We start from the raw sequence: 15,942 nt of genomic DNA, 5'->3' as shown, positions 1-15,942 counted from the left end.
AAATACTAGAGCTAATCAATGAATTTGGTAAAGTTGCAGGATACAAAATTAATGCACAGAAATCTCTTGCATTCCTATACACTAATGATGAAAAATCTGAAAGAGAAATTAAGGAAACACTCCCATTTACCATTGCAACAAAAAGAATAGAATACCTAGGAATAAACCTACCTAAGGAGACAAAAGAACTGTATGCAGAAAACTATAAGACGCTGATGAAAGAAATTAAAGATGATACAAATAGATGGAGAGATATATACCATGTTCTTGGATTGGAAGAATCAACATTGTGAAAATGACTATACTACCCAAAAGAATCTACAGATTCAATGCAATCCCTATCAAACTACCACTGGCATTTTTCACAGAACTAGAACAAAAAAGTTCACAATTTGTATGGAAACCCAAAAGACCCTGAATTGCCAAAGCAATCTTGAGAAAGAAAAATGGAGCTGGAGGAATCAGGCTCCCTGACTTCAGACTGTACTACAAAGCTACAGTAATCAAGACAGTATAGTACTGGCACAAAAACAGAAATATAGATCAATGGAACAGGATAGAAAGCCCAGAGATAAACCCACGCACATATGGTTACCTTATCTTTGACAATGGAGGCAAGAATATACAATGGAGAAAAGACAGCCTCTTCAGTAAGTGGTGCTGGGAGAACTGCACAGCTACATATAAAAGAATGAAATTAGAACACTTCCTAACACCATACACACAAAAAAACTCAAAATGGATTAAAGACCTAAATGTAAGGCCAGACGCTATCAAACTCTTAGAGGAAAACATAGGCAGAACACTCTACGACATAAATCACAGCAAGATCCACCTCCTTTTTTGACCCACCTCCTAGAGAAATAGAAATAAAAGCAAAAATAAACAAATGGGACCTAATGAAACTTCAAAGCTTTTGCACAGCAAAGGAAACCATAAACAAGATGAAAAGACAACCCTCAGAATGGGAGAAAATATTTGCAAACAAAGCAACTGACAAAGGATTAATCTCCAAAATATACAAGCAGCTCATGCAGCTCAATATCAAAAAAACAAACAACCCAATCCAAAAATGGGCAGAAGACCTAAATAGACATTTCTCCCAAGAAGATATACAGATTGCCAACAAACACATGAAAGGATGCTCAACATCACTAATCATTAGAGAAATGCAAATCAAAACTACAATGAGGTATCACCTCACACCAGTCAGAACGGCCATCATCAAAAAAATCTATAAACAGTAAATGCTGGAGAGGGTGTGGAGAAAAGGGAACCCTCTTGCACTGTTGGTGGGAATGTAAATTGATACAGCCACTATGGAGAATGGTATGGAGGTTCCTTAAAAAACTAAAAATAGAACTACCATATGACCCAGCAATCCCACTACTGGGCATATACCCTGAGAAAACCATAATTGAAAAAGAGTCATGTACCACAGTGTTCATTGCAGCACTATTTACAATAGCCAGGACATGGAAGCAACCTAAGTGTCCATCGACAGACGAATGGATAAAGAAGATGTGGCACATATATACAATGGAATATTACTCAGCCATAAAAAGAAACGAAATTGAGTTATTTGTAGTGAGGTGGATGGACCTAGAGTCTGTCATACAGAGTGAAGTAAGTCAGAAAAAGAAAAACAAATACCGTGTGCTAACACATATATATGGAATCTCAAAAAAAAAGGGGGGGGGGGTTCTGAAGAACCTAGGGGAAGGACAGGAATAAAGATGCAGACATAGAGAATGGAATTGAGGACATGGTGGAAGGGGGGAGGGTAAATTGAGCCGAAGTGAGAGAGTGGCATGGACATATATACACTACCAAATGTAAAATAGATGGCTAGTGCGAAGCAGCCGCATAGCACAGGGAGATCAGCTCGGTGCTTTGTGACCACCTAGAGCGGTGGGATAGGGAGGGTCGGTGGGAGATGCAAGAGGGAGGGCATATGGGGATATATGTATACGTATAGGTGATTCACTTTGTTATACAGCAGAAACTAACACAACAATGTAAAGCAATTATACCTCAATAAAGATGTTAAAAAAAAATTGACTGGAATGTATGCTTTGTATGGGTAGAGAGTAGCTCATATAAAAAGTCATCATGTATACAGTAGGAACAAAAGTGGTGTACTGCTCATCTCACAGAGTTGTAAAGAGAACTGAATGAGAGAATTCATGTAAATTTCTTAAAACAGTACACAGCACACAATGTAATCAATATATATTCTAATCAATATAAAGATTGGCAAGATAATTTAAATTTTTTGTATTTTGTACTAAGTCTTCAAAATCTAGTACATATTTTACACTGAAACACATCTCACTTCATATGAGACACACTTCAAGTGGTCAGTAGCTACAGGTGGCTAATGGATGCTGTTTTGGACAATGTAGCTTAAAAAAATACAGGGTTAGCAGACGTAAGAAGTAGGCATTCCCTTCAGGAGTAAGGGAGAGTGCTCAAGGAAGCAACTTGGAAGATCCATTTCTTCTCCAAAGCCTGGATTAAGACCCCTTGGAGAGGGAATGGCTGTGGCCCACCTGGATGGCAAAGATGTTTGCTGAGGTGTTGCAGGCTTAGGCTGGGAGGTGAGAAAACCACCTTGCTTGCGTGCTGAAGAGTTTGAAAGAAAGTCTCCCTCTATGATGTAAGGGAAACTTTCTGGGAAGCTGCCCTTAGGGATGCGACCCTGCTGGAGGGTGTCTGTCACTGGGCCAGCCACACACCACAGGCTGGGAAGGTGCCCACAGGCAAGGATGCCGACGGCTGGCAACCACACCATGGAAGCAACGACAAAAAGCCCTGGAACCAGGAAGAGAGTCCCTTCCTCTCATGGTGTTGTTTTGACACCCTTTGTAATATTAATGCTGGTTGGCAAAGGAGAAATGTTATCGAGTCCTGCTCAATCACAAAGGGGGGCGAAAAGGGTAGACTTGGAGCTGAGAGGCAATAAGTTGACAATTGGCAAAAAGCACGATTTACAATCTGCTTTATAGATCGAAGTATTATTGTCAACAGTGCTTCCTTTTACCTAGGTGGAATTCCTACCATGGAATCATCCTCTACTCAAAGGAAGTATCAGCACTTTTCCCTGAAAGTTGCTGCTAAAAAGTATGTGTTACTTACAGTAACCTGACGATGCATTAACGTGAATACATTGTCAGCTTAGGAAGTGGAGCATTCTGGTTGTCAATAGGACAGAAATGGTATTTTAGTGATAGAGAAGGGAGGTGGAGTACAGTAAGCCCTGGACACTCACTAGGTTCAGATTAAATTTCTAGGGGATGATGAAATGGAGAAAAGGCTTTGCACATTTTTAAAGTTTTCTGATGGCTGTTGTTGGATACCACTTTCCTTTCTTTCTTTGCTATGAAAAAGCAATTCTAAGACAAACATTGAGAATTTAAAAAGTAGTAGAGGGCTTCCCTGGTGGCGCAGTGGTTGAGAATCTGCCTGCTAATGCAGGGGACACGGGTTCGAGCCCTGGTCTGGGAAGATCCCACATGCTGCGGAGCAACTGGGCCCGTGAGCCACAACTACTGAGCCTGCGCGTCTGGAGCCTGTGCCCCGCAACGGGAGGGGCTGCGATGGTGAGAGGCCCGCGCACCGCAATGAAGAGTGGCCCCCGCACCACGATGAAGAGTGGCCCCCGCTTGCCGCAACTAGAGAAGGCCCTCGCACGAAACGAAGACCCAACACAGCTAAAAAATAAATAAATAAATAAATAAAGAGTAGCTATAAAAAAAAAAAAAAAAAAAGTAGTAGAGGGGCTTCCCTGGTGGCGCAGTGGTTAAGAATCCACCTGCCAATGCAGGGGACACGGGTTCAAGCCGTGGTCTGGGAAGATCCCACATGCCGCAGAGCAACTAAGCCCGTGAGCCACAACTACTGAGCCCACATGCCACAACTACTGAAGCTAGCACGCCTAGAGCCCGTGCTTCGCAACAAGACAAGCCACCACAGTGAGAAGCCTGCGCACCACAAAGAAGAGTAGCCCCCGCTCACCGCAACTAGAGAAAGCCCGTGCACAGCAGCAAAGACCCAATGCAGCCAAAAATAAATAAATAAAATAAATAAAATTTTTAAAAAAAGTAGTAGAGTATGTCTTTAAATATTTTGAATACTAAGTGCTTTACTTTAGATCCTCTGTAAAATTTGGTTGAATGAATCAATTTTAGCATTAACAGAGTAAACTTTTTTTTTTTCTTTTTTCAAATGCAGGATAAATCATCCAGCAAAGAAAAATCCAAGACACCAGTAAGAATTTTGCCACAATTGTCTACGGTAATTTACCTATAGACTCTCATTGGATTTTTGGCCTTTTAAAAATGTTTACTAGTTTCAAACTTGTAAATAAGTAACTGAATTTATGATTTTGAATTTTGTGCTCAATTTGACTATTTTCTGATTGGGAAATTCTGAGGTGCACATAAGAGGAAAAATAACTATCTTAATAAAGTAAGCGTAAGCTGTAATTTCCTAGTAGTGTGTACAGTATGTTTGAATGTTCTGGATAAAAGTATTTCCAAGATTGTCTAGCAGAAAATATATCAGTGTTGGAATTAGGAGATGAAGTTTTGGGTTACATCCTTGTCACTAATGGCCCTGCCATCTGAGGGAGTCACTTACCTCTCCGAGCCTCAGTTTCTGAGTTTGAAAGTAAGAAGGGTTGATGATCTTTGAGATGCATCTTCTGGCACTGAAATGCTATTCCACAGAAGATTCTTCAGATCTTGCCGTCCTTTTTAAAAAATTATTATTATTATGACTAAAAATTGTCATTGTCCTGTGGAAGAGGCAGTTAATAGACATTTTCAGTTGACAAGTGCTGGGTAAGATATACTTGACTGTGATAAATTTTACCATTTAGTAGTTATATTGAATTTAATGCCATGGAGTTTTGCTCTTGTAACTGCTGGAAGTTGAGCTTAAGTGGAGGTTCAGTGCAAACACTGTTTGGTTTTTTTTTAAATTGTGATAAAATATACATAACATACAATTGGTCATTTTAACCATTTAAAATCTATAGTTCATAGACATTAAGTACATCCATATTGTTGTACAGCCATCACCACCATCCATCTTCAGAACTCTTCATCTTTCCAAACTGAAACTCTGTACCCATTAGACACTAATTCCCTGTGTCTGCCTCTTGTCAGTCCATGGCAACAAGCATTCTACTTTCTGTCTCTATGTATTTGACTACTATAAGTACCTCATAAGTGGAATCATACAGTATTTGTCTTTTTATGTCTGGCTTATTTCACTTAGCATAATGTTCTCAAGTTTCATCCAAAGCATTATTTTTTTGAAAGATATTTTAAAAGCTGAGAACAAACTATAATTTAAATGCAGGACATAATTTAAAATGGAGGACATTTTTCACTTAGAAAACTTGAGTTAATATTCTTAGATAAAGTAAATGAACATTTCAAAATATACATTTTAATTGAAAATTTTTTTAATGATACCAGATTCTATAGAATTGATCCATAGCACCTTTTCTGTGCTTCTGCAAAATCTATCTTAAATTTTCTAGCTTAAAAGACAAGATTTGAAATGGAATAGACATTTTCTGTTTAAAAATTTGACAAATTTTAAAAGAAAAAATAAAAATTACCCTTAGTTTGTTGTTTTATTAGTATATAGATTTAGAGATGTAAACTCAATTAAAATTTCCTGATTCAATATTCAGTGGCTGAGTTGAATAATAATCCTTTCCTGTCATTGGCATATAATAGTCTAAAATGCTTTTGTTGGCTGATTTAAACTTGGTTTTATGTTCATATTTGGCCATATCTTACATTTTCTCAGCATTCATTTTAAGGGAGATGATATTTTTAAGAGATTTTTAAAAATCCATTGACCAAAGCCAACAAACAATTTTCATTTGAATATTAAGGTTTGTACTTGGATAAAATTTTCCAGCAGTAGTTAAGCCCTAGAGTGATTTTCATTACAGACATTTATGCTTCTGGTGGTGATCCTTGTTGTTGAAATCAAGGGTGACCCAGTGCTGGTGGCTCCCAGCCCCTCTGAGCTGCTGACCTGATTCTCACCCTTTGTGAACAACTTACTCATAGCCCACCCATGAATCTGAAATCCTTTATGGAGCAAGATGAGAGCGGAAGAATGGAAAGGCAGGAAGGGAAGGATGGAAAAGCATTGACTTATTAATTGTCTTAGCTTGTTTTCCTGTGAAAGAAGAGCCTGAAAAAAGGGCTTCTGTGTAGGTAGTTTATTTGAAAGTAGGAGTAAAGGACTGGGAAGAGTAAAACTATTCAATAAAAGCCAGTACAAGCATGGGCTATCAAGTTCGCCTGAATGTGAGAGGAAGACACAGATTCAATTATCATTGTTTAAAAATATGTACATTCTACTTTAAAACCCACCCATCTGTGTTTCTTGAAGAGACATAGGTTCTAGCAACAGTGGGTCTGTGTTCTGTTATCGCAGTAACCGGCTCGAGCTAATTAGTTGTTGCCTTTTTAGGAGACGTAGGTTTTCTCCTGTTGGCCGCAGTCCCCACCACCCCCTAACATTTCCCAGCACTGAAGCTGAGTGCCAATTAGCTATCGTCACTACCTTTCCTCCTTCTTTCATGATACCTGCCAGAACTGTGTAGGTATAAGAATTTATAACCCCTGCCTTAAACGATGGAATGAATTTGTGAGTTGCAAGGGTAATCTAGAGCTGCTGAAGCCATGAGAACAGGAAGATCCTTTGGAGCTGGAATGTAGAGGAACTCATTAGCATTGGAGTCCAGCACGGTGTGGCTCTAATTAAGATGGAAGGCTTAAAAAATCACTTGCCAATGTCTGTGGGTGAGTAAACTCTGTGGAATGAACACCTCAGTTAGGTAACAGGTGCCCACATCAAACCAGCAGCAGAGCCTTTGGTAATGTGTCCCAGATGTCACACACCGTGACATTCACAGGCTTTAGTGAGATTTGCTATTGGGTATTAGTGCCTTCTTTACAGATGTCCTAATTTGTTTGAGAAAACGTCTGTGTTTATACATTCTTAGGCATTTCATGAAAAAAGTCTTTTTTTTCTGCCCTTGTTTTGTTAATGCTATCTAAATTTCATATTTCAGGTGAGTTCAAAGCCCCAGTGGCAGCAGGCGACTCCATCATTCCATTTGAGTGTAAAGCGGGGTGAAGGTATTCCAGAGCAGTTTAGTGTTAAAAATCAACAATCATATGGTAAGAACTCTAATATTCTATCTTAGACTTCAAGGACATTTTCTAGAGAAAAAAAATCACACAATATTTAGTTAATTAGAGCAATGAAATCGTAAACTGAAATATTTATGTAAAGTAGAAAAATTTATCCCAAGTGTGTTCCCTAAGAAAATAATTGAATCCAGTTCTTAGTTATTTCAGGCTGTTGTAAATGCTATAAAAGCTGATATTTTAGGAATTGGGATGTTTATAATAAAACTTTGATTTATTGTATTCAGAATTTGCCTCTGTATCAAAGACTAAAGTTTTTTCTAAGGGGGATTTTAATAAGTTGTAAATATTACTTCTAAATTATTTATATTAATATTTTTGACTGATCAGATTGATTGTATTAAATATTAACATTTTTTTCATCATGGTTCTTTAAATTTTCTGAAATAGTTTTATATTCTGTTTTTATAATCATTTTAATCTTCATTTTAAGAAGGTTCTATGCAAATATAATTGAAAATCTGAGTTTATTAACATTAATCAAAATATAAAATAAATTAATGAATATTCTTGAAATAAAGGTCTCTATTATGATGACATAAAATGAGACTTAGTTTAACTTCCTCATAGTGAAAGAAAATATGGTTACTTAAGAACTTAAAGAATGTAGTTTTTTTCTTAAAACATGCTTCAGCATTTTATTCTAACCACTTAAATATTTTAGCTTACTTTTTAGATGACTAATTTATGCCTTTTTTTAAAAAATTCAAGCTGAATACATGGAACGCTTTGGAAAAAAGGGCAAGTTACTTGACCAGATTGATGATAGTCATGCTGGACCATCTACTTCCAAATCAAAGAGCAAATCTCCACATAAAGAACGAGAAAACTTTAGAAGCACTCTTGTTAATGTCATTATGTAAGTTCTATAAGCTAACCAGTGTTACCCTCGTTAGAGCCCCTGGGAAATTTTTAATCTAAAATTATAAGAATTCTGTGCCTCTCTAAGGACGCCTGAAAGCCTTGTTGGAATGAGGTCAGGGTATAAATAATGAAAGACTGAGCTTAACCCTAAAGGTGTCTCACTTTTAAATATCATGAGCTGAAAAAGTATGTTGATGAAAATGATCAATAAAAAAAAATCTATAATAGGGATAGGAGAGAGTTTTATTCAAGCCAAACTGAGGACTGTAATCTAGGAGATACAGGTTCAATAAGCACTTGACTTGTGTTCCTCCAGACTACAAAATGGGGGAGGCTTATAAAGACAAAAACTACAAGGTTACAGTTTCATGAGTTGTTTATCAAGAATTATAATTGGATCTGGCAAGAAGGAAGGATGCTTGTTAAGTAAGGATTGGTTGGGGTCCAAAATGGTTGCATAGTTACAAGGGGTTGTAGCTGGCAGCTGCTAGCAGATACTGTTTTGAGCATGGCTGGTGGTACCCTTGAATTTGATAACAGTTCAGAAAATTTAAGTTCTCAGTGATGCAGGAACATGTCTGAAACCACACCCACAATGGCCACCTGGCTCCATTTTAAATGCCTGAAACACAGTCACTCCATTTAGATTTTTAAATGCAATCTTTTCTTTAATGGTTAAAACAAATATACAAGGCATGTTTGACGGGCCATAAGACAGGCTGTTCTAGTTAGCATGACGTTCAAGCCAAATCATGTATAAGCCAGAAAGACTTCCCCATACCTCAATATATGAATATTTCTTCCATCAGGTGTCAATATTAATACTTGGTGTTGGTTGAGAGAGCAGAATGTCTGGGAATTCTGGTTGTAGGCATGCTGCCTGGTAGAAGATTTGGGGCAGTTTCTTTTTTCCCCATCTTGTCTGTTCAGGTGATGTGGTGACTTCCCTGGCATTGTGGGTCTCCTTGTGTATAAAAGGAAGGAAATGGGCTGAAATGATCACAGTGAGATCAGGGCAGGGCTTGCCCAGTCTGAAGTACGGATCTGTTTACGGAGGGCAATGCAGACGCAAGTCACGAGTTCCTCTTTGCCTGTTTTTTCACAGCTTGACGCTAGTTGTTCAGTAGCCCCTTTCTTTCATCATGACTCTCAACACACACACACTGCCATTGGTGAACAGAATTTCATGACACGTTACAGTAAGTCACTCACCCACAGAGTTCCGTTTTACTGTCCCCATGTGACACCTTACTGGCTGGATAGGCATCTTGAGGGGAGGGCAGTGGTCACTGTGTGCCGACAAAGGGATGGCAGATATGTGGGCTCCTGTGCAGTTAGATCGTGGGCATGTGCCTCTGCGAGAGTGGTTTGGAGTTTGCTTTTGCCAGGCACCACTAGACATTACCAGCTTGGACCACTTACATCACTTTCTTCAATTAAGCCCTCTCAGAACACACGAACTGTAAAATCAACACTCCAAGCCGTAGGTGGGTAGGCCTCTGGTTACAAACTCATAGAAGCAATTTTTTCTCCTCCCATTGTCCTGGCCAAGACAAATGATCTTCTTGACACAACTTTCCTGTGCCTGTCATTTTTGGTCCTCCTCTGGTTGAGGATAGAGCCCATCTTGGATTTCAGCTTCATACAGAGGTCTGGGTTTGAATTCTCCATTTAACTCCAGCAGAATCATCTCCTGACCCACGTGGGCGTTAAAGTCCAAGGCTCCACCCCCCAAGGGCAGCTGTAGCCTCGGGTGTTGGCCGTTACTCTGCCTTGTCATTCCATCTTTTTCCTCCTGAGTATTTCCTTTTTTTCTTGTGAGCTCAGCTATACATTCAAAGGAACTTTGTGGCATATTATCCGGTATTTATAGAATGGTACTGGGAGGTTTTTCAGATTATCTTTGCTGCTGTGTTATAAGAAACAGAAGAAGTCTCTTTTTAATCATTTTATGTCATTTTTAGTTATACCTTTAACAAACACTATGTGGATGGACTTATTAAACTTCAATCTTTGAGTTTCTGGACTTCAGTAGCATGTTTAATCCCATTTGTAGTTATTGGTATTACATATTTCTTATTTTGTATTCCCAGTCTTATGGGGGAAGCGTTCAGTCTTTCACATTTATGTAGGATGTTAGTTGTAGGTTTTAAAGATACTCTGTATCAGATTAATGAAGTTCCCTTCTTTTCCTAGTTTGTTGAGAGGTTTCATCATGAGTGGGTGCTGGATTTCTGTCAGATGCTTTTTCGATATCCATTGAGATGATCATTTGATTTTTGTCCTTTTTAAATATGGCATATTACATTAAATGATCTTCATATGTTAAACCTTGCATTCCTCTCACTTAGTCATTATGTATATGTAATATACATAATTTTATGTATATACTGGATTTGTTAAAATTTTAAGGATTTTCAAATCTACATTAATGAATGATTTGGGACTGTACTTTTCTTGTGATGTCTTTGTCTGGCTTTGGTATCAGGGTACTACTGGCCTCATAAAATGAGTTAAGTGTTTCCACCTCCTCTATTTTCCCAATGAATTTGTGTAGAATTGGTGTTTCTTCCTTACTTGTTTGATAGAATTTATTAGTGAGGCCACCGGGACCTGAACTTTTCATTGTGGAAAGATTATTACTTACTAATTCAATTAGTTTACTAGATATAGATCTCTTCATATTTTCTATTTCTTCTTGAGTCATGTTTGGTACTTTTTTACCTTTTAGGAATATGTTCTTTTCATTTAAGTTGTCTAATTTTAAAAAATTTATTTATTTATTTATTTATTTATTTATTTATTTATTTATTTATGGCTGTGTTGGGTCTTCGTTGCTATGCACGGGCTTTCTCTAGTTGTGGCAAGTGGGGGCTACTCTTTGTTGTGGTGGCTCCTCTTGTTGCAGAGCATGGGCTCTAGGTGTGCAGGCTTCAGTAGTTGTAGCACGTGGGCTCAGTAGTTGTGGCTCGCGGGATCTGGAGCACAGGCTCAGTAGTTGTGGCGCATGGGCTTAGTTGCTCTGCAGCATGTGGGATCTTCCCAGACCAGGGCTCTAACCCATGTCCCCTGCATTGGCAGGTGGATTCTTAACCACTGTACCACCAGGGAAGTCCCCTGAGTTGTCTAATTTGCTGGCATAAAGTTGCTCAGATAATTTCCTTGCTGTCAGCCTTCCTATACATTTCCTCCCTTGGTACCTGTTGATTGCAAGACGAGAGCCTTTTCTAGGGATCTCCTAGGCAGATTGGTTTCCTTCCTGCATGAGTTACGGTCTGTGGTGTTCTCAGTTGTTTCGTCTGTTCTCTATCTTCTTTTCATGTTCCAAAAATTTGTTGAAGTATCTACTCAGCTGATGACCCTCTAGTTGCTTTACAATCCTGGGTTAAAATTACTACCATTTTCACAGGAAAACTTGAAAAAAGGATGTTTGTGTCACCATCTTGAACCAAAAATCTCTATTGATAAAGAGAAAAAATATCAATATAGTTCTTTCAGTTTTGAGAAGTAAAGTACATCATAGCTTCTCTTTAACAGATAAAGTGTCTCCAGTATTGACTGATTTATTTCTGAATGGAATGTTGCTTTGATGGAAAGAGCATGGCAGTTTAGAAGCACATATGGATGGGCAAATCCTTGTTTTTGTATTTAATTAACAATGTGATGAAGGGGAAGTTATTTAATCTCTCTGACATTGTTTCTTCATCTGTGCAGTGGGGATAATTATGTCATTGTCTCCTGTAACAATAGGTGTGAGGATTAGAGAAATCTTCTATTATTGTTCCTAGCAGCAGAATCTTTGCCTGCGGCCACAGAACGATAGAATTATAGAGTTTTAGAGCTGAAAGAATCTTCATTCTGACTGCAGGAACTTCTGCAGCCTCTCCTATAGCCCCTAACCTCCTTCCTCTTCACCTCTCCTGACCTTGCTGCATCCTTCTAGGTCCACATTACTCACACAAAGGATGAAGTTTGAGCGTCAGGATTCAGCAAAGTAGATAGGTTAGGCATTTCTGCCATTAAAAAACAAACAAAAAAACAACCCATTTATTAAGGTCATATACTTTATAGTGGCAGGATCTGAACCCAGATGTCCTGATTCCTGAAGTATGTTACTGTCATTAGTACCTTTTTACTATACAAACACCAAAATAACGAGATGATTACTTTTGCAGTTAAAATAACCCTTCTCTTTCCAGCCACAGAATACCCTGAAGATCTTCTACCACCCCTCTCATACGCTTATTCCTCAGTTGATAATGTTTATTGAGCACCTACTATGTACTGAACTAAACTGAGATATTACCTGAGACATTCCTGAGACATTGCCTTGCCTCTCTTCTCTGGTCCATTTAGTTGAAAAAAATAAGTCTAAAGTTCACAAGATAGTGGATTCCTAGATTTGCAAAAAACTAAGTCAGAAGATCCATTCTGGGTACCTACTTTGGTATGATATCTCAGACAGATATTCAATAAACCTCCAGTCTCCACTCACTGGACAGTTAGTGGTAAGAAGTATTTTATTACACAGCATCACTAACCTGTATCCATCCCTGATGAAGTTGGGACCTGGAGCATGATACTTTCAATGATAAAGAGGTTAAAGGTATCACAGAACAACTTATTTTCCTGAAGATGTGAACTTTTCACACATTGGAGCCCCAGAGGAAGTCACAAAATGTGGCTCATATCTGATATAGGTTTTGAATTGAATTATACCTAGAAACATTATAGTATTATATGAACAGTTAGCCAATAATAAAAACATAGGAGCATATGAGCTTCTATGTCACTTGTTGCTAACTTCTAATCTGTGTTCCTAGACATCTGAGAAATGGTCTTTTGAAGAATATATCTGTCTTTGGCAAAACTACATTTAGAGTCTTTTCCATCGGTGCTCTTCTAAACATCATATTTATAAATAACCGTACATGTTTTAGGAATAATGCAAGAACATTCCTATAAAAGTTCAGAGAAGAGAGGTGGTTTTGGAGCAATGAGCAAGAATGAATAAAGCCTATCAATGAGGATGTGGCCTCTGAATTAGATCTTTCAAATCACTTCCAGTATAACTGTCTCTCTGAATAAAGAGAAGGTATTCTGGGAGGAATACGGTACCAAATAAATATGTTTACTCTTTTAAAAATGTTCCACAATGCCTTCTTTCCTTATTTTATAGAAGACAGTCTGAGAGATAAATCTATTGATTTATGTTCTAACTGCCATTTATATACATTTGAATAGTGTGTTTATCATTTTCTTAGGCAACAAGATGCTGTCTTAGACTCAGCTACTCCGGATGAAAGCACATTGCCAAAACTAAGCACTTCTGCAATAGAGAAAGACATCTTGGTAACAAGCTATTTCTTTTGTCAGTATAATTGAAAGTAAAGGAAGCACTTGAAGGTGATTTTGTGCCTTTGAGTTTATTCTGTGCTCCTTCCTGTGCAAATACATGGATGTAGGAGTAAAGATGAAGTTCCATAAAATTGCTCTATTGGATTAACGGAGGAAATCATTCTTCCCCTCGTTTCCTAAGACCACAGTCAGAGAATCTCAGTCTCCCTGCTCCCTATGTTAAAGCTAGCCTCACTCATGTATAGTTTTTACATGTCTTTATCCTATGAGAAATTATTTTAATTACATAGTGTACACTTCACAAAGCATATTAACTTACTTTAGAAAAAAGTAATTCTTCAAGGATTTCAAATATAGAATTTTTTAAAAGTAAATATCGAAGACTTTAACATTGCTAATTTGAAAGTCTTTTGATGTTTAAATTTTTATCTGTTAAGTGACATGTAAAAACTTGTGAAAATATATTGACATTAAATGTCCATTGTTAGAGAAATACTATCATGTCTTAAAATGAATTTTTTGTGCACACATTTAACAACATCTATAAAATTATGGCATGGAATATTAATAGGCCAATTGGAAATTTTGTAAATCTGTTGGATAATATTTCTGAGATTAATGAATAGGGATACTGATTCACTTACAGCTTTTAAGATCTACTTCTGATTATCAATAACACAAGGACAAAAACTAATGTACTAAATTTTCACACATTTATAGAACACTAAATTCTACCTCCACATATATCAGTTCTGTTTAGTACATCATATATTTAGTAATGTAACTTCAAGTTTTAGAGTGTAGTTATGAATTAAGGTAAGAGTTTTAATTTTCATAAAATAAAAGTTTTTTTTTAATTTAGGAGAGCTCAAATAATGCCAATATGAATTGCAGAAAATAATTTTTTATGATTTGTAAATACTTTGTTCTACTAAAACTTTAATTTTGCTCAGTGGTTTTATTTTTGATAAATACTTCTTTTATTATAGTATTAAACCCATCTCCATTTCTCATTATTTTTTCTGTAGAGATATTACTATTATATCCACCATGGAATTGATACGGACCATGTAGCCCCAATGGAAGATTCTTGGCTGGAGCATGTATTGAATTTAGTCCCCCAACATCTGAAAGTCCTCACTAACAGCATACTTGCATTATCTGATGAAATGAGAGAAGATTATCTTCTTAGTGTAAAAAAATCCATAGGTAAATCAGTATTTCTCTTTCTAATTTGAATGCGTCTTATTAAAGATAAATTTAAAAAAATTTAAAGTTAACACCTATCTTTGAAACTATTTATTATATTTATTAGGCTGTTTCTTGTATTGTGGTTACATTGCTTAAGATCTCAGGCAAGTTTCATTAATAAAATATAGCAAAAATTTTTAAAAACCATCTTTCTATTTGTAGGGATATATCCCCTCAACAAAGGACATAACTGAAACAAATTTTAAAATGTTAATTAATTAATATTAATATTACTGATATCATAAACTAGAGTGTGATTAATTACAAAACTACTGCTATGGACCAGGGGTTGGCAAACTACAGCTCATAGGCCCAATCTGGCCCACTGCCTGTTTTTGTGAGTAAAGTTTTATTAAACACAGACACACACATTCATTTGCATATTATCTATAGCTGCTTTTGCACCATAAGAGATTGTTGAGTAGTTGTGATAGAGACCTTGTTGCTCACAGAGTTGAAAATACTTGCAGTCTGGCCCTTTACATGAAAGTTTGCTGACTTGTGGTATAGATCAATAAATAGACTCTAAGACTGACATTATCAGAGCCATTTAAAAAGTACTCATTTCCGGACCCATCTGAATTAAAATCTCTGGAGGCAGTCTTTCAAATCTGTGCTTTTAAAAAAGGTTCTCCGATTGGTTGTGATAGTAAGCCTGGTATAATTGATGCTATGTCAAAGTTGGAGAAATCATACTGCTTTGAAATGGTTGCGGGACCCTTCAGGGAGGAGGGCATTCACTGCATTGAAGACTCCTATTGAGTGTTTTGATAATGTAAAGAGCCATATCCTTGCCCCCGAAGAGTTCATAGTATAATGAGGGCCATGGACAAATCACTAAATTATAAAGCAAAGTAGCAAGTACAATGAGGAGAGAAATCGAGAGCATGGTCTAAGGGAGAAGAGGTCATGCCTGACTTGTTAGGAAGGACTCTGTGGCACCTGAACTGAGTTGTGAAGGATGAACATTACATACTAGGAAACATGCATGGCCTAGGAAATGGTGGGAATGGTGGCAGACAAGAGTGAAAGGCTCTTCCGACCTTGCAGGCGGCTCTGATGGCCAAAGAAGAGGGTGCATTTTGGGAAGGGGATAGAATACTAAGGGCCTTACATGCTTTCTTTTAAGCATTTGGAGGTAAAGGAGAGTCATTGAAGGATTTTAGGCAGAGGGATAAAAACATATTTGCATTTTAGAAAGAGCATCTTCAAAGAAAAGCAA

The 15,942-nt window shown here is 37.4% G+C and overlaps 1 protein-coding gene across 1 annotated transcript in view; it reads left to right on the top strand.

Moving 5' to 3' along the window:
• DNAH7 (dynein axonemal heavy chain 7) overlaps window positions 1–15,942 on the top strand; it is a 249,393-nt gene that overhangs the window by 22,167 nt on the left and 211,284 nt on the right. The window contains exons 3-7 of the mRNA XM_057551036.1: window positions 4,234–4,296; window positions 7,109–7,217; window positions 7,959–8,106; window positions 13,376–13,463; window positions 14,498–14,678. Coding sequence (XP_057407019.1) covers window positions 4,234–4,296; window positions 7,109–7,217; window positions 7,959–8,106; window positions 13,376–13,463; window positions 14,498–14,678 — 589 coding nt within the window. The remainder of the gene's footprint in view (window positions 1–4,233; window positions 4,297–7,108; window positions 7,218–7,958; window positions 8,107–13,375; window positions 13,464–14,497; window positions 14,679–15,942) is intronic.

The sequence above is a fragment of the Balaenoptera acutorostrata genome, chromosome 8, assembly GCF_949987535.1.
Source record: "Balaenoptera acutorostrata chromosome 8, mBalAcu1.1, whole genome shotgun sequence".
In the NCBI taxonomy this organism is placed as follows: Eukaryota; Metazoa; Chordata; class Mammalia; order Artiodactyla; family Balaenopteridae; genus Balaenoptera; species Balaenoptera acutorostrata.
Note: the sequence above shows the minus strand (reverse complement) of the source record. Positions and strands in the feature narration are given on the sequence as shown.